The following is a 26,076-nucleotide window of genomic DNA, read 5'->3' on the forward strand; positions in this document are numbered from 1 at the left end:
CAAGGATCAGTGGCAAAGTGGCCAGTGAGGAGCTGGATGTGTCACAGCAGTCACCTGGTTCTGAATGAAGAATGCAAATAATAATGGTTAGTATACCAGGAGAGTTGAAAAAAAGGGACTTCTCATCTTCTTCCTTGAAGAGTTTATAAATAGCCTGAGTGCCACTGTTAGTAACTTCTGCAGCCATATGACATTCATCTCATAGCTTGTCCATTTTCTATTTGTTTCCATTTCTTCTTACTTTCTCTCTCAGCCCTTGTAGGAGGTCCAGCCAATGCTACTATTGCTCTTTGTAAGGTCCAAATAAGAGTGCATTCTTGTATCTAACACTTGCATGCTCCAGTCACCAAGTATTAGTCCATTAAGCCAATGATCTTGTAAACTGTAGCAGAAATATCAAGTGCTGGGGAAGGTGTCACAGTACTGATAGGCATTTATCAAGGATGACCTTTATAGCAAAGAGGTAGAATCTCCTGCTGCTCATGAAGCATGATTTTTGAAAAGTGTTTAGGAAGAAACAACAGTGATGAGCTCCAAGAGTCACACAATTAATTTTAGGGTTTTGCTAGTTGGTGTTGCCACCACCTTCAAGGTCTTCATTTAACTTGATTTAACTCTCCTTTTGTTCTCTCTCAGGTGAAAGCAGCAAATTTGATTAATTATTCGGCTGCTCTGATAGTATTCTGGCTTTTTTATTTGTTTTTTAAAGGAAAAAATCCAACAGACTGTTGAAGCCAGCAGCTGCAGAAATCCTCTGGAAGGGAAGACTGTATAGAATGTCCAATTCTAGCAGGAAAAACTGAATAAATTCAGACTGCTTAACCCATTGGAGAGAAAGCTGCTAATCCATTGGAGAGAAAGGGGGAGGAAATAATAATCATGGAATGGTTTGGGTTGGAAGGGACCTTAAAGATCATTTAGTTCTAGCCTCCCTGCATGAGCAGGGACACCTCCCACTAGATCAGGTTGCCCAGGAGCCCATCCAACCTGGTCTTGAACACTTCCAGTAATGGGGCTTCCACAGCTTCCCTGGGCAACCTGTTCCAGTGTCTTACCACCCTCAAACTAAAGAATTTCTTCCTGATGTCTAACCTAAATCTCTCCACTTCCAGTTTTGATCCATTGCCCCTTGTCCTATCACTACCCTCTGGTGAAAAGCCCCTCCCCAGCTTTCCTGGAGGCCACCTTCAGGTACTGGAAGGCCACTGTAAGGTCTTCCCAGAGCCTTCTCTTCTCCAGACTGAACAGCCCCTATTCTCTCATAGTATCATAGTATCATTCTGGTTGGAAAATACCTTCAAGATCATCAAGTCCAACCACTACCCTAACTCTGCAACATCCACCACCAAACCCCATCCCCTGACACCACATCTGTCTTTTAAGATGTCCCCAGGGACAGTGGCTCAACCATCTCTTCAGACAGCCTAGATCACCAAGTTCAACTCCCACCTCTGAACAGGACAATCCCAAAGTTCACACCGTGTCCCTGAGGGCATTGTCCAAGTGTTTCTTGAATGTTGTCAGGCTCGGTGCCATTACTGCTTCCCTGGGGAGCCTGTTCCAGTGCTCCACCACCCTCTGGATGAAGAATCTCTTCCTAATGTCCAACCTAAAACTCCCCCTGCATATCTTCCTACCATTCCCTTGGGTCCTATCATTGGTCACTGGAGAGAAGAGGTCAGCGCCTGCTCCTCTTCTTAAGTGAACCCTATCACTTTCTTCAACTACCTGAAGGGAGATTGTAGTCAGGTGGGGACTGGGCTCTTTTTCCAGGCAACTGGCAACAAGACAAGAGGGCATGGCCTGAAGCTGCTCTAGGGAATGTTTAGGTTGGATATTAGGAAGTACTTCCTCACAGACAGGTTTGCCAGCCTGTCCTCATAGGAGAGGTGCTCCAGCCCTCAGATGATCTTCATGGCCCTTCTCTGGATTTTCTCCATGAGCTCCATGTCCTTCTTGTGTTGGGGGGTCCATAATTGGACACAGTACCCCAGGTGGGGTCTCACAATAGCCAAGCAAAAGAGGAGAATCACCTCCCTGGCCCTGCTGGGCACTGCAGTTTAGATGCAGCCCAGGACCTCGTTGGCTTTCTGGGCTGCAAGAGCACATTGCCAGCTCATGTTGAGGTTCTCATCCACTCCCACTCCCAAGTCCTTCTCCTATGGACTGTTTTTGATCCATTCTCCACCCAGCCTGTATTTGTGCTTGGGATTGCCCTGGTAGGAGTTTAGCGAAGTCCATGGTTTAAGGAGTGAATTTAAATTACCACAAGGAAGCTACAGGTCAGACAACATGAAAAGCTTCTGATGCAGACACAGAGCCACAAGAACAGATTAGCTTAGAAGGTGGTGGGATCTTCATTGTGAGAGGCTTTTTAAGAACAGATTAAACAAATATTTATCTTGGAAGGTACAAGTAGAGTTTATCCTGATTTTGAGGCTGAAGGACAGATTAAGTGACTTCCTGAGGTCCCTTCCAACCCAGGTATCCAATAGTTCTTTTTGTCTTTTAACTGTGCTTTCTGCATTAAAAAAAAAAAAAAAAAAAAAAAAAAAAGTTACAAAATTATACAGAAATAAGTTTGGAGGACAAAGATTCTTATCATAAAAATCTGGATAGTGCTGAGGCATTATCCCACTGCTTTGGCATAACACACAAGTGGGTGAGGAGAGAAGGATTTAAAAATGAGATCAAAGGTGGGCTCATGAGCTCATCATGGGACAAGCAAACCTTTCTACCTGCTCTCATGCTAGTCTCCATTACCAGAAAGGGTTAAGTATGTTTGAGATTTTGGTAAGGTTGTCCATATGGATTCTCTCTGGAGAGGATAAGCAACATCGCCAAATTTTTCTGAGCTGCAGATGTGCAATATATTTGTAACAAACTGCAGCTCCTATCCAAAATTATGATTTATCACATTGTGCGGCAAACTGAAAAATGGGACCTATTTGAGGGAAATTGACCTGACAGAGTATTTTTTCCTCTACAAATTGGGTCAGTTATTGAGTTGGAATGCTTTTGGATAGAAAGCACAGAAAATTAATTTTTGTAAATTTAGTTTTTAAATGTTTTTTATTAAATATCATATGAAGCAAACTTCAGAGCGTGTAAAAATCATGCAAAACAAAACAGACAGTCCAACAGTATGGAAACAGTATTTTGAATGTCACAGTTCTCACTGGAGCTGTGCTGAACCTTATCTGTCCTACTGCAAATAAAATGGCCAGGAATTGGGTGATGGTAGTTTTTCTTTTCACTGAGGAAGCCATACAAACAGTTGATTTCACATGGAGTCTGTTATTGCTTGGATTTTACTCCGTTTCTTTTGATTTTACTCTGTAATTCAGCACAAAGGAAAGCTGCACTGAGTCCAACTTTGTTCATGCATAGATTAATGTGCGTGGTCCGCAAATAGCCCTGCGGATGCAAAGGGTACTTTAAAAGCTGCTAAAAAGTGCTGCTGCTATAGAAGCAAGCAATAAATTAAACTGGCCTCTCCTTCATCAGTTCCTGTGTATTTCACAACACTTATCTTCCTTAACCATCAGAGTGCTCTGTGCTGTATGGAGAGAGGTTGCAGGGCTGTGTATCAACTAAGCTGGTATGTTACGTTTTTGTGGAGCAGGGGGAGGCTTAAACTTGTGAAGCATCAGGGAAAATAGTACAAGGGGAAAAATGATCCTCAGTTGTGTTTGGTAACTGCCACTGACTTTTACAGCATTACAGCAGTTTATCTTACTGTATTTCCTATCTCAAGAAGTGTTTTCCAAACTAATTTGTTTTGAGGGGTCTTACAGACTCTCCAGTAGAAATGCAGACCCTTCCATCTTTTTCCAAGTATCTCTTGCCTAATACTGTGTATGTAGTTGCTTGGAAGCACAGGCTGCTGCAGACTCTTCCTTAAGGCCTATCAGAACCTTAGTCTGTCCAGTTTGTATTGGAAAGATATGGCAATTACTATCTTTTTTCTCCATTTTTCTGCTTAGAATCTTTACTAACAGAATGTATTTCTTTCATTTCCTCCTCATGGTCCTTGATGAAATCAGTTCACATACTGGGAAATCCTTCAAGCATGGAGCTTCTGCAAAGGCTCTGGCTAGTTTTATCCATTCTCCAGTTGCTATTCAAATACATACTAATGAAAAGGAATATGCCTTATCTACTATAACTACATTGAGAATGATGTATTTTGGGAAGTTAGTTATTAAGCTACTTTTTATTAATTACAGTAGGCACCCTTGTGTTTCTAATGGAGTGATTTCTATTTAAATACACTATGTCATATGCCATATGCTGCTCTAGACTCTTTGAACTGTCAAGCGTTTGATTCTGAGCCACAAAATGATGGGGTGAGCACACAGATGGGTTGTCACAGAAAGGAGTCTGATGGCATGTGATAACACTCAGACTTGGTTGGTTTTTTTTCTCCTCTGAAAGCTTATACATTATGAGCAGTGATCGTGGCTTGCCAAACAAAAATGAGCTGACAGTCAAACTGCAGAGTGTTTTCTGGAGTTTTTCAAGCATTTCAGTTCCACTCTGCAGATTCACTCTGCCTTTAACTGGACCATGTCACATCCTTTTCAGAACAAGTGGTGTCAATCATTTTATTGTGTGACAAACTCTGGGAGGAATGACACAGAGAGTAGTCAGGTAGTCCTGAGTGGTCCTGTGGTAGCAATTGGGGCAGATCAATGCCATTTGGAAACAGCAACTTTTTTCCATAGAAATAACTTCCTTTTAAGGTAGAGCATACAGGTCTACACTCAGGAGAAATACAATTTTTCCTTCAGTCTTGTTTTCTTCCCTAACATTCAGGTAATTTCCCGTAAAGGAATGCAGAATTCATCAGCATCTTAAGGGCTGAATGAGGGCAGGAGGATAGAAGATAAGAGATAAAATAAACTGTAGGCAACTTTGGGCCAGATTAAATTATGGATTCATACACTTTTTAAAGGTGTTTACAATACAGTATTTTCCCTTGAGGTAGGTTTCTAAACTTGCATTAAGAACAATAGATAACTAGGGTGAAACTCATTAGCCTAAATGTAGATACTTTGCACTGAGATGCCCTGGGGTCTTCAAGACCTCTGCGTAGGCTGAAGTTATGACACAGGACTTAGGGGAAACTTGCACTGCTCTGGAGAAGCAGCTGGAGGCCAAGCAAGATACTGAACAGCACTTAAACTGACAGGAGGTGGCCAGTGTCGTGGTTTTGGGCCCAACACCACAACAAAGGAGCTGCCAGTATGAAGACATTGTCCCTCGCTAACTGAGTTGAGCCTGGACTCCCATGGGCATGGGAGCCAGGCTGCCTGCAGCTGGCACAGCCCTGCTCCTGCCGCTCCTCTCTTTGCTCCTTTGGGTCCTGCTGGTTTGCCAAGGCCCTGGAGTTTGTCTCAACCTGTTCTGACCCGCTTCTGCCACTCTGCAGTTGCTGCTTGGTTGCAGCTCCTGGAGAGTTTCTTGAACGGGGACTTAAGAAGCTGTGTTTGCTGAAGTATTTCACATGATGGTATTTAATCAATTCTTCTTCAACCCCATTTTTTTCTTGGCTAAGGTATATCTGAAAGCAGCCAGGTCCATTTTACCTTCACACTGCAGGGTCACTTTTATAGCAGGTAAATGCTTTAAAACCAATCCAGTGAGGAGAGTTTTTAAATCACAAGAATTGGAGAGTTGAAGTCCATGCTGCATTTAAAAACTGGTTTTGTTTTGCTTGTAGAGATTACTGTACCTTCAACTGACAGATGGGAATGTGAAAACTTTCTATCATCCTTGAAGATTCAGACAGGCTAATACAGAAAGAGCATGAAAGGAAGAAAATCATCATTAAAACGGTCTTGAAAGAGATGACTATCAAATCATTGTCTGTCAGCTTCTCCAGATGGCCTGAATATCTGTCAGATGAGCAGTATTCATTAGAAATGCCTAGAAAAACAAGGTTTCTTTTTGGTCAAGTCCAAAAATGAAAAGGGAAAAAATAGTAGATGGGGGGGAAAGAAACAAGAATGATATTTTGAAGATTTTTCTTACTAAAAAGTGATTGTTCAAAAGGTAGTATTCAGTTCTGGCTTTATTTTCTCTCTGCAGTGATAGCATGCCAGACCCATTCCTTTTATTTTTCCATTCCTTTAATTTTTCCAAGTAGAAGTACAAATTGGTTTTTCACAGTGACACTGGGCTCCTTCGTGCTTGAGAGGCTTCCCAGCCCTCCTTACACTATAGCAGAGCAGTCCCCCCTCTAACTGCTGTCCAAGGAGGCCCTTCGTTGTGCCCAGGCAGTGGTTTCATTTTATTCATAGGGCCTAACTGGCTGGAGCTGAATTTGTACAAGAAAAGGAATGTAATTTCCAGTGCCCATGTAGAAGGCTCTTAAAAAGCCTATAATCAAGGAGAGCCACCATTGGTTTGGTTCCCATTTGAGAATGCATTTTCTAGAAACAAGATTCAGAGGCTGAACCCAAAGCTAGAGTGTCTCATTTACTGCCACCACTACCTCACTTTATTGATCAAAGTGATGATCTTCCTCATTGAATTTATCTGAATTATGTGCTTATGTTTACCCTATGCAAGGGAGAAGGATGACATTAGGGAAGGTTCGGCTTTTTTTAATATACATCTGAGGATGCAATGATGAAATGGGCTGACAACAAATGAAGAATGAGCCATGTAGCAATCAGGGCCATGCTGTGACCTCAACAAGGGAGAGGAAGAACTGAGTCCGTACAACAGGACTTATTAGCTATGAACTGTCAGGACCATTATGATTAATTTATGGTGTGATGTCTACATGGGTTATTTAATGCATATAAGATCTTTGGGTCATGCCTCCCACTGAAGCCACAGCAGCAGGCTGAGGACTGCCCACCACAGGGATTTGCAAGCTTTCTCTTTTTGTGCATTGACTTTTGCTGATTTGTCTTGGTCTTTCTGAGTGCAGTTATTTTGCCCACAGAAAAATCTGGTCAATGTATCTTGGTTTATTAATCCTTCTGTATTTCTTGTTTGAGACTTGTCTATATCCAAGGAGATATATCCAGAATATCTCCTGTTCTTGGAGATATTAATAGTTGTTAATGTTTTACCTCTTAGACTAAGCTGATTGCTGCATGCCACAAATCATTTCTTTATCACCTCAAAGATGAAACCTAGATCTGTGCCAAGCCACTAATGTAATTACTATCCCTTCCCTACCACATACACCATATGCAGAACCTGTTATATGCAATTACTTCAATCACAAGCTCCACTCCAGACAGGCAAGATCATCTTTCAAGTGCTAAATGTTACTAAAATATGATCACACAGTGTACCCTTAGCAAGAGTGACAGGGAAGGAAGGCATTCTGTCAGGAACAAGATTCCTCTGGGTAGTTTACTATTGAGGCATCCACCCTCTGACCCTCTGGTTTGTAATTTTGCAACCTGCAGGTTTGTAGTTTTGAAAATTGTAGGTAGTTTGGTCAGGGCAGCTCCTCTCTTGGCACACATGCTGGTTTTAGGTCACTTTTTGAAGGTGTCCAGATCTCTGCACGTACTATGCAAAGAGCCTAGTGGTTAAATGAGACCCTGTTAAATACTGTAGCCAAGCACTTGACTCCCGCTTTGCATTGCTGAAGCTGGCTGCATAGTCAGTCAGCCCTGTGACTCTCTCCCCTGTGCCTTGCAGGTGCATCCAGCCAGCTGCAGCACTTGCAGCAGTAATGTTTCACAATCAGGGCAAGAAGCCCATCTCATTCTCAAAAGCAGAACTTCTCCAGAAGAGCTGTTCTCTGGTAGTGACAACATCTCCACCAGTGCATGGCACACCATCCAAAACAGCAGCCAAGTGCCACCAGCACCTCCACTGCTGTCTGGCCCCATCTCACTGACAAGCTTCCTTGCACCTCCAAGCTGCAGCCCCTTTTGTGATGCTGCCATTTATGGACCTGCACATTTCCTTCCACTTACTATTTCTTTTAATGACTGTAGTGGATAATGGAAGATGACAGATTATAGTCATTACAGGGTGATGAGTTTTGGGGTTTTTTGTTTGTTTGTTTGTTTTACTTTCTTAAGAGGTGTTCTAGGCATCTTAAGCATTTTAAGCAGCTGTAAAGATGGATGTGGTGCCCTGGGTAGCATGTGGCTAAACACAGTAACTATAGGGCAGGCCAGGATGTGACTCTTGAGCTCAAGCAAACTACTCTCTATTGAAGCTGCAAAATTACCTTAAGGACTTCTGTTAGGTTTGCAGCCCTTGGACTTAACTTAGGTGTTTAAATGGAGGTTACAGCTGTTTGGCAGGATCTACATTCTCTGTGATTAAGCAATTTGACTGTGAGCATGTAAGAATTATTAGCGGGAACAGTATGCAGTGGTTCTGCTTTTGCAGGGTCTGATCCACACATAGTTGTTTGCAAAGGTGGATTGATTAGAAGGGACGGAACGAACTGAGGGGCTTATGTCCAAGTCCTCTTAACACCATGGACTTTGAGGCATACTCCACGCTTCTAGTTCATAAAATAAGGGACTTAAATGCCCATTCCCAACTTCACTGCCCATGCAGACCGAGGGAGTTCAATCCTGTTGCAGTCATGCAGAATACTGCTGAAAGCAATGGGACATTACATACACAGACTCATACATATGTACACACCTCAGGGCATAAAGCAAAACTTATGAGATTTTTTTTATTACTGAGTAGCAGGCTCTATGTCTTTGTGGAAGTCTTACACTGAAGGGAAATCCCTGAGTTTGGCCCACACCTTTCTTGCAAAGAAATACCGAGGAACACACCTGCTTTGTCAATAGACCTAAATCCACAACAGATACATTCACCACTACAGGGAAATGTTTGAAGGGGGATCAAAGCCAGCAGAAAGCCAGTGATAGCAAAGGAGATGTCAAAACAACAGCTCCAAGACTTGTAGCCAGTTGGTACCTGTGACAAAATCGGCATTTATAGGCATAAGCCTTTTTTGCCAGATGGGAATGTAGCCCCGTACTCCTGGCAGCACCTTTGGTCTCTGGCAGGTTTTGTGTTTGCTAAGTGAAGTGTGTGAGCTTGCCCATGGCTTTATACCTTGTCCTTCACATGTAAACATGCTGCTGCTCATGCTTTGGGACCATGTGGTGGCACCAGTGCTAGGCAGCAGTGCCCTGTTTGATCTCGTCACTGCAGTCAGTGCCGGCTGCCAGCAGAGAAGACACTGCAGTGCTCATGGCTGGTACTCTACAAAAGAAACTAACTGCTGCCAAAGACCATTCCCAGCTGGAGACCCAGTTGTCACCGGGCAGGAAGGTTTTCTGACATAGCACACTAGTTTTCCCTTACTTAGTTTATTTCTTTATAGGAGACATAGCTAAGGGTGAGGCACAGCAGTGGGTGCTGAGACCTGGGTAGCAGGAATTGTGGACTGGCTTTAAGGACAAGCATCCACATATGAGTAAGGCAGCTGCTTCTTTGGAACAATTTAGCATCACACTATATTCATTGCTAATGAATTTTCGTCTGAATGCCAGAATTTATTTTCACTGAAACTTTGGACTTACAAGTTGGATGTAGAGAAATGGGAAAGAAGGTGTGACAGGGGAATGAAGAGGTCTGGCTAAGGAACGCAGTAAGTTGCTAAAGTTTGCAGCCACTGCATCCTGTGTAGCTTCAGAGGCTGAAAGAATGAACAGGCAGCTGTGTTTGGAAGAGGATGAGCTGTGTTTGGAGGGTAGCAGTGGAAAGTGCTGTAAGCAATATTTTGGGGAAAAAAAAAACAACTTGTTACTGCACCAAAACCTGATGAGAGCTGAAATCAAACAGCCATCAGTGAAGGCACTGAGCACTAGACATTCTTGCCACCTGAGGAGAGCAATTGGCAAGTGCTCAGTAAGTGCTTGTTCTGGGTTTGGAGGAGCAGCATGGTTATGCTAATAGTCCTTTCCCTTGCCTGCAGTGCTGCTGTGTACTCTCCTGGAAGAATGGGGCAGGAGACTTTCCCAGGACCTATCTGTGAGGAAGGGCTCACTGCCATTTCATCTGGTCCAATGCAGGTGGCTGCAAGCCTGCCTTCCCTCCTACCCCTGCACACATCTCCCTGCCCCTCGCAGTGGAGCTCTTTGAGCATTTGTGAGGTCTCCCAGAGAGTCTGTTCAAAGACACAACTTGATCGAAACCAGCCCAGCCAGGGAAGTTCACATCTGGGCAGAGCAGCTTGGGATCTGTGCTCTGCCTGGGCTGGCATCGGGCAGGTCATGGACAACACAGCCAGTGTGGGAAGGGGTCAGCACCACAGCAGAGCTGACTGGAGCTGCCACAGTCTGCCAGTCTGTGAGACTATCTCTGGCATCTAGGTGCTCTTCCTCCATTCACCAGCTGTTCTCATCATCAGGGGTGATGTTCCTCCTTGCCCCATTGGGACCTGCCCATTCCTAGCTCATCAGCTGTGCTGTCAGCGCTTCACAATGCACTTCTTGCTCTAAAAATTCGAGTGAGAATCAGTCAGGTTCTTTTCAGAGTCTTAAGCTGTCTTTAACAAATGTAGACCCAGTTTTGGCCTAAGTTCTCTTGTCTGAGAAACATCCTTTCTGAGAATTTAATTAGAAGCAACTCTCATTTACATTAATTCTACCAGCTGCCATCAACTCTGAGGCCCGAGGGGAAAAACTCAGATCAACTGAGAAGGCCATTAGCAAGGACATTAGAAGAAACCATATCCAGGTCCAGCAAAATTCTGAAAATACCTGGAATTCATGTGTCCTTAATTGCTTTTCTCCTTTTACAGCTGTTGGATGAATGTGTCATCTGAGACGGGGCTACCTCAGGGATTTCTTTTCCATTATGTGATGTAGATATGGAGAGAGGAGCAGGCAATGACTGCTCAACAAGGAAAGGATGAAGTTTACTTGAGCAGGAAAAAGAAATGTTAACTTAGTGGAGGAAGGCCTAAGGTGCTAATATTGGGCCTAAACATGGGCAGATGTGCTTGCAGGAGCAGCAAAGGAGTTACTGAGCTAAGATGATAAAAGCGTTAAACATCTTTTGGAGAAAGATGAGATACCACTTCTGGACTTAAGTGCCTTGTTCAAGTGTGTCTTTGAGTAGGTCAAAAGCATAATAGGGTGATTTCTGTGTCTTACAGGGCCATCAGAAATAGAAGAAGCTTAGGCGTCTTGAGGATGGAGACAGCAGAAATTCACAGCTAGCTCTAGGCTCTGAGTCAGAATCACTCTCAGGACTCCTGTTAGACTGGTGTGATGTCCACACCTCCTCTGTCACCACACCCAGGGTTTTTCTGCACTAGGAGCATGGCAGCAAAAGTGCTTTGCCAGGCAGTAGATAGTCCTTATTGTTATTGTCAAGAGAGGAAAAGCAAGGTGTTGTGAGGTCAAGAGACTTGCCCAAAATCAGCCAGTGACAGTTGTAGGGCTTGAAACCATGTCCCAGTCCTGTGCTCTACCTAACAGTTAAAAGTCTCCACTGCAAATCCACGCCATGAACTTTTTGAAGACTTGCTTGCCTTTACAGGCTGCAAAGTGTCAGGCATGCCCACCTCATTATCTACATAGTGATTCGTTTCCAATCTCATAAATAAGTTCTGACACAAAGGAGGTAACATTTAAATGCTGTAGCATGCATTGAAATGTTCTCTCCAGGCTGCCCGTGTAAGAAGCTTTGCCAGCTACACTCGCTTTTGGCAGCTGCTGCTGTGACAGCTGAGAATGCAATATGATAAAAATGCCACTTCTGCAAAATAATCATGGCCCATTGAGTGCTTCCCAGCAAGATCTTGTGAAGAGAAAGACTTAGCCAAAATACATCTGTTTGGAGCAGCATGAGGGTTGGAGAAAGTAAAGCACAATGTGAATGTTAAGCCGAATGCTGTAATAGGTCAGTGTTTCAAGGCCTCGGTTGTTATAGCTGAAATGATTTGAGAATACTTTGTAGAGTTTGTACATGTGATATGAACTGATCAGGTGACATGAAACCATTCTTACCTGGCTTTTGAAAGTGTGAAAAACAAGGGAAAATGGCAACATACTAGCACAACTGTCAGTTTACTTTTCCTGCTAGAACCTTGACAGACGCTGGTTGATTGTTGTTTTAATTAATCAGAAGCAATCAGCTTGTAAATGCTGTGATTAACACAGCTTCTATTTAACCCCACGTTGAGCTTTCCAAACAAGTGTCTGTAGCAGTTCTGCAGAGTAGAAAGGGAGGCTAAAAGCTCTCAAGTAGAAGCTCCAGAAGCTGAGGATGGCTTCTGTTGCTAAACCAGCAGGGCTGCCTCCAGCCCACAGAGCAGCTGTAAAACAGTGTAGCAGACTGCAGCAGTTGAAGTCCAAATGATTTTCTACTGTTTTTAGGAGAAGATGCTTATTTTTCTCTCTGAAGTTCCCAACTGTCAGTTTGACACTTTGATTCCTGAGTGGCAGCCTGTGTTTAAACTAATGGCAATTGCTGGTATAAAATTATGTTTCCTTTTCTCTCCATAGGTTTGTTGATTGGCTCTGGTTGTGCCCTCTATCCTCTTGGCTGGGACAGTGAAGAAATCAGACAAACCTGTGGTAACCTTTCAAGCCAGTTTGAATTGGGTGAGTCATCAACAGGGCATTTCAGCCACATGAGACTCTTCTATGTGTTGTCCATAAAAGCAAAAAAGGACATGAACTGGAACAGGCTGCCCAGGGAGGTTGTGGAGTCTCCTTCATTGGAGACATTCAAAACCCACCTGGATGCGTTCCTGTGTGATGTACTCTAGGTGACTCTGCTCTGGCAGGGGGGGTTGGACTAGATGATCTTTGGAGGTCCCTTCCAATCCCTATGATTCTATGATTCTATGATAGGCTTGGAGAAGTGACCCAGTTGTATATGGTATTCATCTTGCATCATTCTGGTATGGTGCTAAGGCAGGGGAATTGCAGATAGATCTGCTGGAAATATTTTCCAGAAGAACATTAGAAAATAAAGGAATGTATGTATGTATGTATGCATGTATATATTTAAGACATCAGATTTAATAGTCTTGCAGTAACACTTGTGGAGATCTTTACAGGGTAGGCAGAGGCATCGCATCACAGCACAGGTAGGTATAATTCACAATGAGTACAATTAGCTGTCTTTGAAATCTGGCATGTTTATAACTTTTTAACTCAAGACTGAAGAGTATGGTTTTGGTTACTCACATCCTTGGGAACACTTGCTCTCTATGTCACCCTTCTTCCAAACCAGCTACTGGTCCTACTGCTGATGACTGCGCTGAGCACTGAGTGAGAGCCAGACATGTGGTTGGGCTGGGCTCACACCCATGCAGTATGGGGTGAACCACCTCTAGACAGGGCTCTAGAACACAAGGGCCCAGAAGTGACCTGAGGATTAAGTAATGCAGCTGCTGATACCCTATTCTGTAAGTTCTCGCTGATCCTGTTTCACCTGAGAAAGAGGGGGATTTGAAATCCTTCTGAAGGAGAGACTGCGCATTCTGACCCTCTTGAGAGGGGTCCAACCAGGTTTGAGAGCTCTAACTCCCAAGCCTGGACACACAGAGCTCCCCATTTCCAGCTCCTGCAAGATAAACCTTATGGTTAGTGTAAGAAACTCTTTCCATAGCTGTGTGTGCAGGAGTTGTGGTAGCCTAGCCGTAATCCCTGTGCAAATAACAGTGGACAAAATGGTCTCCTAGGGTTAAACACAAGCCTACTGCATTATCTTTTAATTTTACAATGATCATTCTGTCAGGCTTCAGGAGAAAGGAGTTCTGTTTCCATCTCAGAGATGCTTCCTGTGAAGATAGGCAAATTAATTGAGGTCAAAAGGTAAAAAAATACTGATTTGGCAGAGATACTCCAGGTCACCCTCCCTTCCACCATTCCTGTGGTGTTTTGGAGTGTATTTGATCTGGCATTGGACCAGAGATTCTCATTACCAATATCAGCACCCATCTCTATCACTGCCACTGATGTTGTTACCAGCAGCCACTAAGGGTGTTGCCTAAGGAATGTGTAACATGCTGTAGAAGAAGCCTTACCGTTTTGTTTTGATCTCTAATGTCCTTCTGTGCTATTGATACTAGATTTTCTTTTCAATGAAGTATAAAAATTTTCAGCAACTTTTAAATTCACCTAAGATGTGAACAACACAAAGAGATAGCAATGAGAACAGAAATGTAGAGTTAACCATCAGAAAAAAAATAAATGTCTCAGAACTGAGATTCCCAGTTGTATGGAAAGGTGTCTCAAAGGATGTAGTAGAAGGACAAGGCAAAACACTGCAGTAACTGTTGCAGGGAGTAGCTGGGTTCATCACTGCCCATGGTCGATCCTGTGCTGAAGCCTGAAGTAGTTCCTAGCCAGCCATTTAGCAGCATCCCTGTTTGAAAGGCCAGCTTGCTCCTTGCTGATGCCTGCTCTACCATTCAAGCATCTGAGCAGCTCTGCTTCTGTGACTCCTGTTTGTGTCTCCTGACAGCCTCCATGTTCCCAGGCTACAGCTGTTGCTCTTCCCAGAGTGTAGCAGCTGTTACCTTTCCAGGTTACTTCCTTGCAAACTCACAAGAAGGTGGGTGTAGTGCCAGTTAGAATGCTTTGAAAACAGCACTAAGATAGCTACAAACTGTGACCTTAGACACAGTCATACCCAGAGTCAGAGCAGAATCTCTGAGACCACCTTCACCATCTCAGTCTTGACTCATGAGTCAGATATGTGCATTAACTGAATCACTCTGCCCTTAAAGTCAGTGAAGAAACCCATGTGAAAAATTTCAGCTGGCAGCTTTCTCTCCAGGTACACATAAGGACCCTGAGATGTATCACATTAACTGTGAAGGCATGGACTCTTGATGTATTTTCTGGACGTGGAGCATGCAGGGCATGTGTTGTGCGTGTCTAGACTTGACAGGAGAGCTAGTCTCGCCGATCTGCTGCAATCATATGCTAACACATTAATTAACAGGTTATAATGAGAGCTGAAATTTGCTGTAGTGATTTCTACCAGGCTGTTCTGCCACTAAACGTCTCTTTTCCACATACATTGGCAGTGAATGTAAATGCTTGGCTAGGATTACTTTTTTTTTCACTTAATGTCGCTGCCTGTTTGATGCTGCGTTAGCTAAATCATCTGCACAGAAGAGGTGCTGTCCAAAGGCCATTTCATAACCACACTGCTCATTGTCTTTCGTAAATACCTCTTGGTGGTTGATAAGCCAAACCCTCTAGTCTTTTCTGAATCATTAGAGACTAGCTTACTCATTATAGCCTACAGGCCGAAAATAATGTTTCAAAGACTTAATCTCACCGAGTCTCAAGACAAATTTAAATAATGGTTGCTTTCATTTGAATATTTAATTTGATTAAGCTGCAATGATATGCTTTCTATTCCTGACTCTCTCAGCAAAGCTGAGCTGACATGAGCCCTGCACTGGGTTGCTCATGGGTGAAATGGTGGTGGTGGGAGTGCTGGTCCTGCACCTCCTGCTGCTATGGGTGCTAGCGAGTGTGATGCTGAGAGCCTAAGTCAGCACATGATGAATTATGGTTGCTTGCAAACGAGAGGGTGTTCAAAGGGATGCTGACCAGCAGGCAGCATTCAGACTCTTCAAAAATGGCAGAGCAACTGCTGCAACTTGGACCACAGGGAACCTGGACCTGTAGTTAAGAAAGGAAGATCAAAGCACACTAGGTTTGACCACAGAGCCAGCAGAGCTGGAGGTTCAGCACTGAGATTTGTTCTGAACTTATAAAATGTAAGGGGGGAAAATTGTAAGGTTGGCATAGGAAAGATAAGCCAGGAACTACAATCTGCATTGAGATGAGAAGGACAAGAGGCAGGTGCAGAGGAGGGACTGCAGAAACTCACTTGAGAAGCAGCTGAATTATGCACTGTGAAATGTAATGTTAACCAGAAGTATTTGAGAATTAGCAATTAAATTAAAATTGTTGCTTTACTGAAACAAGAGAAACCTCCAGCCCATAACACGCTCATAACTAGACGGAATAAATAAATAGCAATGCTAAGAACCCATTTAAAAAGCCTAATCCTTAGTGGTTGTGCTAGATAAGAAGTGTTTCTCTATGTCTTCAAGCACTCTGAAAAGGCATTAGACTAATAGGCACTCCAAATATGGCTGAGATAGCCCATATTGTGAAGAGGAGACCCCCTCCCTCTGTCCCCACCAAACACACACATTTCTATGTACATTCTAAAGCAATATTTTAAAAGGCTGCAGGAAAAACAACTGTGCCTTTAATTTATGTATAAGTAGATTTGGGTATTCTTTTATAGAAAACCTGAGCTGACATTGTGAAATGCCCAGCAGTTTGCTGCTCTCTTTTAAATTGGATATTTATTTGTTTTTTTTTATTAAGTGAGCTATATCCAAAGGGTTTACTTAAACATTTATGTATTTAATGGGACTAATTTTTTTTTCAATCAAATGAAAGCTTTTGTACAACTCAATCTCTACAAAGAGGAATCATTCTTCAACTGAAGATACCCTGCCAAGGACAACCCCATTTGTTGATTAAATTGCATTCAATCGATGAGCTGTTTTGCTAGAGAGGATGGGGAGTAACCTCCATAAATAGAGAGAGACTGGTGCACCTGTAGAGGGGCCTGCTGTCTGCTTTTCGCTAAGCAGTCTGGTTTTGCCACCATGAAAAAAAGCAGTGTGATAGATTAGGGCTTTGACAAACAACTTCTGGCAAATCTTGTTGATGGGTTAAGGCCATGACAGGTCTCTGCCGTGTATCTCCACTTGCTGTTCCCAGCTCCCTGGCAGTCAGCAGGATCTGCATGGAGGCCTTGAGACCCTGATCCAAATGCCATCTCAGATCACAGGTGGAACAGAGTTCCCATCAGAACACCAGACTTTGAACTGGAAGGGCCTTATGCCACTGTTTTTATGGTGGTAACTCCTAGAAGTGGGGCAATATAAATAAATGAGGGTATAAGAAAAGAGATGCTTATGTTTCAAACTAGCATAGTTCTTTGCCCAAGTGACCAAGTCAAAGTCCTTCATCTAAATAGCATTTGGCCACAGGCTAATGCCTGAGGTGGAGGCTGGAGTTATACACTATCAGTGCTCAAAGGGGCTGCCTTGCACTTTTACCAAATATTTGAGGACGGATCAAAAGCTTCTTAATCTGCTGTCACCACACAAGCTGTTATTGTTATGCTGCATTATTTACACCCTGGAGTTGCCTGTGGGCCCACTCATGATGGGCCCTGGCATAGCACAGCAGTACAGGCATGGCACAGCAGTACAGAGCTGCTGACTGAAGGGTGTGAAAGTAAGAGCTACACAATCCCGAGGTCTGCAAAAGGAATTACCAGGCCATTTGCCAAAAGCAAGTATCTTTATAGCATATCATATAGCACACATTCAGTTTTGCTGAGCTAGGGGCACTAATGCCATTTTATTTTCATTTCTAAATATACCATACAAGAATAACAGCTGAAAAATGAGGGGTTTAGAAGGAAATTTAAGTGAGGGACCTTTCATTAAAATGAAAATGTGTGTTAAAGTGTAGACTGCACCAGGCATTGGCAGAAACGCATTTTCTAAAACTTACATTGTATAAAGAAACCTTCTGAACTTGTCTTTTTTTAACTTCCATGTGGGTGTATACGTTTAAGTGCAATTGGTTTTGAATGTCTAAACCCAGTAAAAACCTTCACTTAAGGCCACTGATGTCCCTAGATGTGCATGTAGAGGCTACCCAGTTGTTGCATGTTCAGTCTGTTGCGATGGGTGTGGTGGCTGCTAAATCCCACAGAAGGTTCCAGAGAGGACAGAGAATGTTCAGTTTAACTTAAAAAGTCAAGCCTCAGTTGGCCTCTGTTGGAACAGCACTAAAAGAGACCGAACAGCAAAATGTTTATGATTAAGATTAGTTTTTCTAAATGTAGATAACTCATGCCATTGGAGGTGCCCTAGGAAATGTCACCTGGCCTCCAGCTGCTACTTCCCTGACACGAGATGTATTATATTATTATTATAGTATATTATTATAGTATGTACTTACCTCATTAATTATAGTATGTACTTACCTCATTAACCTGGAAGAATGAGAACACTAAATTTAAGATAAACTCCAATTTTTAAGTTGAACTACTTGAAAAAAAAAAATGTCTTCCTTTGAGAAAATAGGATGTGTTTAGACAGTCAGGGCTTAGTGTTAATGATAAATATTCCAGAATTTTTTAGTCCTACCCCTTTTTGGTAGAGATTACTTTTTATGTCATACATTTCCTTCCTAGAACCTACTTTTTTATTCTCCTGGGCCATCATCTGTGCTAAGAAGCATCCTACAAACATGACTCAATGCTTGCTGTATGCAACTACCTTGAGAGTTCATTTTTTAGTTTCATTATGCTTTTCTTTGCTATTAAAAGCAGAGAAAGTCACAGGTCTGTCAGCAAGGGCATGCGTGGCTCAGGTGTGGCCATTGGCACACTGTGCCCTGGCAGCTGCTGCTGCAGCCTGCCTAAATGCATTCTATGCTTGTTTGATTGTGTGCCATCCTTACAAGCCTGGAAACAGCCTCCTGCCTGTTTTATCCACAGGTCCTCTTAGATCCTCTCCAGTTGTTTTGTGTTCCCTGGCTGTCACACTCCATCACTACCTGTCACACACAGAGACATCCTAGGTCTGGGGGCACAGCTGCAGCAGCAACCAAAGCAGATGGCTCCAAATGCACACCTTCACTTGTCCTCTGTGGTGGTCCATCCATCTGTGAACCACTGTGACAGGGCTCTCCTGGCCAAAGTGGCTGTCTGGAGGACAAACTTAAAAAGCTGAATCCCATCCTGAACTAAACATGCAACTGAATTGCTCTCAAAAGCTCTCAGAAAGTTCTGTGTTGAGAGACATTTGTTTCAAAAGATCATTATTATTCAGGTTCCCCTTAGCCACTTTTAGAGGGCTTGAAATATCTTTAAGAGAACTGTTGACTTGATAATCACTTTTACTGTAGAAATATTAAAGTAAATGATCTTTAAAGCACTTTAAAAGCTAACAGTGCAGTCACTAAAATAACAACATAAAACCCCCACAGAAAGCAGTGAATATTAAAAAAGCTTTTTCTCCTCATTATCTCCAGAGAGAGTTTGAGGGACTAGTCCAGTGTGGATCTCTGCACTGTAGATGTCCAAAGAGAGGTGAAATTAACATCCCTTCCTGCAATAGGTGAGCTTTCTGCTGACTTCTTCCAGGAGGCTGGGAGAGCTTCCCATTAGCAGGGTACAAGCTATTTGCTTTTGGGAGTTTGAGCATTGTAATTGACACAAGCTATTGGTTTCTCCTTCATTGTCCCATGACAAATGTACACCTACAGCAAATCTGAGGCTTGATTAAACAGAATTATGTGATCCTTCAAAGAAAGAATGATTCAATCATATGAGTGAGTATATTCAGCAGAATGAAGAACTTGTTGGCTCTTCTTTTTCCACTTTTTTACACTTCTGAACTTTATGAGATTTTGTGCATTTAATTACAGACCAAAATATACAATTTCTTTGTCCAGTAATAAGGATCCAAAATAGCCTCATCTGTGCATGCATAGGGAAGAATATATATTTTATAAAAGAGAAATGCATTGAGAAAGTCATATCACAGAATCACAGAATATTAGGAGTTGGAAGGGATCTCTGAAGATCATCGAGTCCAACACCCTGCCAGAGCAGGACCAAAAAAAACCATAGGGCAGATCACTCAAAAGGCATCCAGACAGGTCTTGAAAGTCTCCAGAGAAGGAGACTCCACAAAGTATCTGGGGAGACTGTTCCAGTGCTCTGTAACCCTCACAGTAAAGTTCTCCTGTGCTCGAGTTTTAATCCATTGCCCCTCATCCTGTCACAGGGCACAAGTGAAAAAGCTTATCCCTGCCTTCCTGACACCCAGCCCTCATGTATTAATTAGATCCCCCCTCAGTCTTCCCTTCTCTAGACTGAAAAGCCCCAGGTCTCTCAGCCTTTTCTTGTAAGGCAGGTGTTCCAATCCCTGAATCATCCTTGTCACCCTCTGTTGAACTCTCTCAAGTAAATCCCTGCCCCTCTTGAACTGGGGAGCCCAGAACTGGACACACTACTCCAAATGAGGTCTCACCAGGGCCAAGTAGAGGAGGAGGAGATCTTGATCTGCTGGAGACACTTCTCTTAATGCACTCCCAAGATATCCATGCAACAGACAAAGAAACCATGTTCACTAAATTCATTATTTTGTTTCCAGCTACTTGTTTGGCTGCAGTTTTACCTTACATAATGTTCTTTCTTTTTTTTTCCCAATAACTGCTTTAATCCTTTCTGGTTTCATTCCAAGCTTTAACTTCTTTTCTTGGTTTTGTGGCTGATTTTATATGATGGTTTTTCATTGTAACTGTGTAAAGAAAAAAAAAACTTCAGCTATTTATAATATATCTTGGCTTTGCTTCAAAATAATTGTGCCTTCTTATTAATTAGCCGGTTATCTTTTACATTCATTTGTGGTTTTAATATCTCCAAATCCCTGTATATCCCTTAACATCACACTCCTTACTTTTTTCTCTGATTGTATTTCCAGCGCCCTGATTGATTATTTGAATTCACATTCCCTGTAGTACTGGACTCTCATGTGAAGCTGTTAATTAGAGTTCCTGCACAACTTCTCTCAAGTAGAAATCACAGTTTTAATTTTTGAAGATATATAATTTTTATTCTTTAGCTCAGCTAATTCTGAAACCATTTTTCCTTCTTGGAAAATAGGCTGTACTTGAGCTTAAATGATTGGAATTTGCCAAATGCTCCAGGCTGCAAGCCCAGGATAGTCTTAACATTTAACAGCAAAGAAGGTACAACTATTTAAGATACTAAGTCTTGCAGTTAATAAGTTTGCATCCAGGACAATTTAATATTCTGGATATTTTTTCCTAAGTGTCAATTATTGGTTATTTTATATGAAACTCGTATGTTATTTCCAGGACCTTGATAGCTATATGTGATAATTATTTATAAGACATAATGAGTAGAAATCTTGGTGAAACCCCATTTTGGCAACTGGATCCTGGCACAGCTCCATGGTAGATCAAGTATTCACAGATTTTCTGTTGCCAGATTTTACTCACTCACAAATTTGTCTTAATTTTTATTTATCTTATATATTCAAGAGAAGGGGGGAGCTAGGGGACACGTATCATGGCCTTGAGGATCACGTTAGAAGTCAGGAAAAGGCGTGGAAGTGCTTTCTAATAAGCTTCACTGCAAAACTACCCTTCCACAGTCTTTGATTTCTTTTGCTTTGGCAAATATTGTCTTATGTTCTATGGGACTCTTCTCTGCTGAATGTTCTTTTGATAGTGCCCTCACTCACCTTGCTTTTGTCTTTTGTCCTCAGGGACTGTAATTTCCTTAAATCCTTTTATAAAAGAGAAGAGTGTAATGTTTCCACTCTTTGGTCTTTTATTTGCTTGGAAAATGGTCATCTATCCCTATAGCTGCAAGGTCTGTTATTCTATGATTTCAGAGTTCATGCTGACACTCTCTTGCTGCCAATCCCAGTGAAACAAATGTGAAAACTAAGTTCTTAATGGCTGGCTACAAACCTATCTAAGCCAACTTGGACAGTCCTGCTTCACTGAGCAATCAAGAGCTCCAGTTATTTATGCTCTCCTTGACACACACAAAAAAGCCAATGGATCCAGAGCTAACAAAACACTGAAGCCACAGCTTCTCTGCCCATACTGCCCTGTTGGGTAAAGACTGATTTGTTAACAGCAGCACCAGTTCTGTGCAGAAAAGGAACTGCTGTAATGCATGTCATCCCTAGCAACTGGAAAAGTACGTCAGCTTCTGGGGAATTTACTTTGACAAGAAACCAGCTCCAGGCCATCTTATGCACAAGAGCACATACTTGTTCTTGCTCACATCTCCACGCCCTCGATGGGCTGGCACACTTCTACTCATATACATGTATTCCTGTGCATCCATAAGGAAAAGAACAGCTTTTGTGTCTTTGTGTGTGTGTGTGAATACTGACATGGTTTCACTAGTTGTTTTAATTCTGTCAAGTGATTAGGTGGTATTGCTCTTCATTTTAGAGTTTTGACCAAAAGAAAAAACAAAAAAGGAAACTGCAATGCAGCCTTTTGCATCTTTAATATGATGGGCTCCATGAAGGCAAACTGCTCTACTTGGTGGTTTAATTTAAATCCCAGTTCAGCAAAGCTCTTAACCATTTTCTTACCTCTGAATATGTGACTAGTCCCATTGGTGTCAGTGCAATAAAAATTGAACATGACAAAGAATCTTTCTATGGTACCCTTTATTATAATACAAAAAATATAAAGGAAAGAAAAAGAAGAGAAAATGAAAAGCAAAGTCTCTAGCATATAACATTTCTATGCATTTATTTCTTTTCATTTGGTGTTAAATTTAATTACTCATCAACTTTGCTTTATTTTAAAGCTTCCTGTTCCTTGTAAAATGAGTGTTTAATATCCAAGTGAAGCAGAAGTAATTTTGCAATTTAAACACAACTAAATTACCCAATTATTGACAACCAACAATCTTTCTTTAGGGTGCAGTGGATTAAAATGGCTCCTACATATAGTAAAATGAGAACACTGGAGCAGAAACATTAACTCAAAAATATTTTCTTCCTTGTGCAATGCAGGATTGTAAAAGGAGTAGCCTTGTTTCATTTTGACACATGGCTATGTGGTGTAGGCAATCATTCATTGCACCAGCAAGCTTTGGGATGGATTATCTCTGGCCTTATAGCTATGCTTTGCTATGGACCTAGAACTTACCTGTATTTACAATGAAAAATATAGCTAATTCCTATACCCTCAGATACCTTCCCTGCTGCAGGCTCTTCTTCAGCACAATAGCAGGAAAGGCTGTTCTGCTCAGCATCATCCGAGTACAGATCAAGCTATTTTATCCAAGGCCTCCCGCTGCTCCTGACACACACTGGAAATAATGGCCAGGTTTATTGCTGTGTTATTATTGCTCTAAGGTCAGACTCCCAGCTCTTTCATCCGTTCTCCTGCACTCTCGCATTCTTTCATTTGTTCATCTTGACCCAGCTCACACTTGTGAACTACAGTGGATTTGTTAGATCAAGAGCCTGCCTGCCATGCCTCAGAGCATTAAGTAGGGCAGTGGTCCTTGGGATAAATGGAGCATGATGTGGAGAAATGTTATTATCTTCTGCCAAGACTGAATATGCGTGTTGTATCTCTTGAGCACATCTCTGACACTGATTAAACAGTTCTTTTTTGTTAATATGTATCAGGCATGATCTCCCCCTCTCCCAGTGCCAATGCATGAAAGTTGAAATCACATCATGCAAAAGTTTAAATTAACTTCATTCTGTCCCACTTAGGTGAGAGCTTTGGGCAGTGCTACCATGTGATTCTTTAAACTCTTTTTAAGGTAGCATTTTTACATCCACTTTCTCTACCTGGAAACGTAACTACAATTCTCTAGTAATTTTAGGAATACTTAGCAGTTTAAGAAGACTTATCAGTTGGTGTCCATCTTATCACCAGAAGTGCTTTAGCACATGTGCCCACCCTGGCATAGACCCCATTTTCAAAGCAACCTAGCGGATTGAGACACCTGGTGTATGCTTGAGTCTGGTTTGAAATGCCGGCAGAAGCTATAGACAGTGTGTGTGCAAAGGCAAAGCAAGCAATAGATGGTCCAGAGACAGGTCTCTACAGGGTCTGCTGTGCAATTGGGCAAAACTCAGCACTGGTGACATTGCCAGGCACTTGGCAGCTCTCCATGGTTTCTGATGTTCTTCTCTTTAGGAAGTCAGACTCCCTGTGTAGTCTTCTGTGAGGAAGCCAAGAATGGTGTTACTTACAGAGCATAACCAGGTTACAAAACCAAGTAAGTCTCTCTGCTCCAGCACATGAAGGTGACAAGCTAATAAGATCAAGCCAAAGCTACAGTTCCTCAAGTCCTCTGCTCAGATCAGGATCTTTGTTTCACTGGACATTTTTTAACATAAAAAATGTTGAGAGTTATTAGGAAAAGATGAAACAAATACTATGTGTCCTGCTGTGGTGTCAACCTCAGATCTTTAGAGTGACCAAAATCGTAAGTGTTGCCTCCCACTGATGTTTCCTCACAAAGCTGACCTGATAATATCCTGCAGACAGTCGATGGATGTGCTGTCTGCCTTGAGAAATGCTAATGCTTTGGACATGTTGAGATCTACAGACATTTTGTGTGTCTTGTGCCCAAGACAGGACTAGGCAAGTTGGTAACTGTTGTTAACCAGAAGCCTGGCCTTCAAGTATGCCATTGGGACAGAGTATGGACATGCCACCTGTTTCTGCTCTGTCTTTCCAAATGGAAACTCTGTGGTTACCTTCTGTTCTCTGGAGGGGAGAATGATTTCTCCTACTTTTTTCAGAGGGTGGGAGGGAAGTGTTGTAGTGCTGCTTATGTCTTACTGAGAGTACTCATTGCTTAGAGCAAGGATATATCACCCAAGGTAGCAACACCAGGAGAAACTCAGTTGTAATGAGTCCCAAGCCCTCCAGATTATAATGGCCAAGATATTGCAGACCAAGTGAAGGAGACACTGGAGAGTGACAGTAGCCATCTCCTTGCTCTCAGAGATTTCTGTGAGGAGGCTTCCTCCCAGCAGCAACTGCTGTTTTCCTGATCTTCTCCACTACTGCAGACAGGGTGGTGCCTTGAAGGAGACCAGTCACTTTATGGTCCATCATGGGATTCCCCAACACCACTTGTTGCTGATGAGTTTGGCTATATAATGATACTGTGGCCATTATATGTATTCAAGTCCATATTGTGACATGATTAAACTCATTAGACAAAAGGTCAGTGAAGTTTTAAGCAATGAGTTATGACCTTGGGTGAGGATAGGGAAATTCCTCTATTTTTGCATCTGTGGGTTCCAGTCCCACAGCAGCCTCCATGCAGGTGGATCCCCAAAGCCATTATCCTTTGCCACCAGAAGCCTCCTGGTCAGGACTAATGCCTGTGTGTGAGAGAGATTAATGAGTTCCCTGCACTCGTGTCCTGGATTATAATTACCCAGTGGCTTTCTGCCAGGTCCAGTTTTGAGCCCTGTCACCGAGATATTGGAGGTGAACCCACCCAGCACTATCTGGAGGGAGCAGGCTCTAGCCCATGTTCCATGCAAACCCTCAAGATCTCTGTTTAAAAATAAAAATAAAAATCCTCAGATGCTGCCTGGAGAAGGAGAAGAAAGAAAAGGGTCGAGAAAACCCTCTTCCTACTGCAGCTGCTGTGGGGAGCATTGTGATGGGCACTCCCTGAGCTGGGGGCCAGAGGGACATGCACCCCATGGCTGGCATGCTTGTGGTGCCAGAAGCCTCTGCTTCTGCTCCCTCATGGCATTTCCCCTGGGTAGAAAATAGAAACTGGCCAAGCAAGTGAGCTTGGGGTCCTGTCTCCTGAGCTCTAATAGAAAATTAAGAGGAGGCATTTAAACAGCTTGCCCTCTTGAATTGCTTGAGCTACACTGAGTTGCACCCCACGTTCACTGCCTGAGGTGGACGGACATGCGGACAGAAGCCTAGAAGAGTGCTTTTTCCTTGGTGAGCAGAAACACTTCCTCCCCTGGCTAACGCTGGGCCATGTCTCTCTGTTTCTCTTTCAGAGACCTGCCACATCGGCTGGGAAGCAGAAGCAGTACCCCTACTGAGCCAGCCCCCGGGCACAGGCACTGCCAGGCACCCCAGGGACTTGCTGACATCTGGATAACGATGATGAATGAGAACTTTTCAAGTACTTTCTTTCTGGAGCGGGTGTGGGGTGGGACAGTGGGTGGCCCCCAGGGTGGGCAGGGATGTGAATGGTGGTGCAAAGCCACCAGGCAGGCTGGACAGGGACAGACTTTCTCAGCCAAGCCCACCCGTGGGTCTGCTCTGCAAAAATACAAGCAAGAAAAACTCTGCTTTGGCAAGTGGTGAAGTTCTGCGTGCACCCATTAACGGAGAGGTTGGTGAGGGGGTGGCAGTGCCGGGGGGCTGGGGCAGTGCCTGGCAGCCCCTCAGCGCGACGCTGCCCAAAGCACACACGCACACACAGGTATTGACCATGGCACAAAATGAGTAGAGAGGAAAC

At 42.9% G+C, this 26,076-nt stretch overlaps 1 protein-coding gene across 1 annotated transcript in view; it reads left to right on the forward strand.

Moving 5' to 3' along the window:
• Positions 1-25,713, forward strand: part of LHFP (lipoma HMGIC fusion partner) — a 137,159-nt gene extending 111,446 nt beyond the window's left edge. Inside the window, exons 2-3 of the mRNA XM_009998361.1 lie at positions 12,471-12,569; positions 25,610-25,713. Coding sequence (XP_009996663.1) covers positions 12,471-12,569; positions 25,610-25,713 — 203 coding nt within the window. The remainder of the gene's footprint in view (positions 1-12,470; positions 12,570-25,609) is intronic.
• Positions 25,714-26,076: the final 363 nt, after the last annotated feature.

Source organism: Chaetura pelagica, unplaced genomic scaffold, assembly GCF_000747805.2.
Source record: "Chaetura pelagica isolate M959 unplaced genomic scaffold, ChaPel_1.0 scaffold105, whole genome shotgun sequence".
Lineage (NCBI taxonomy): Eukaryota > Metazoa > Chordata > Aves > Apodiformes > Apodidae > Chaetura > Chaetura pelagica.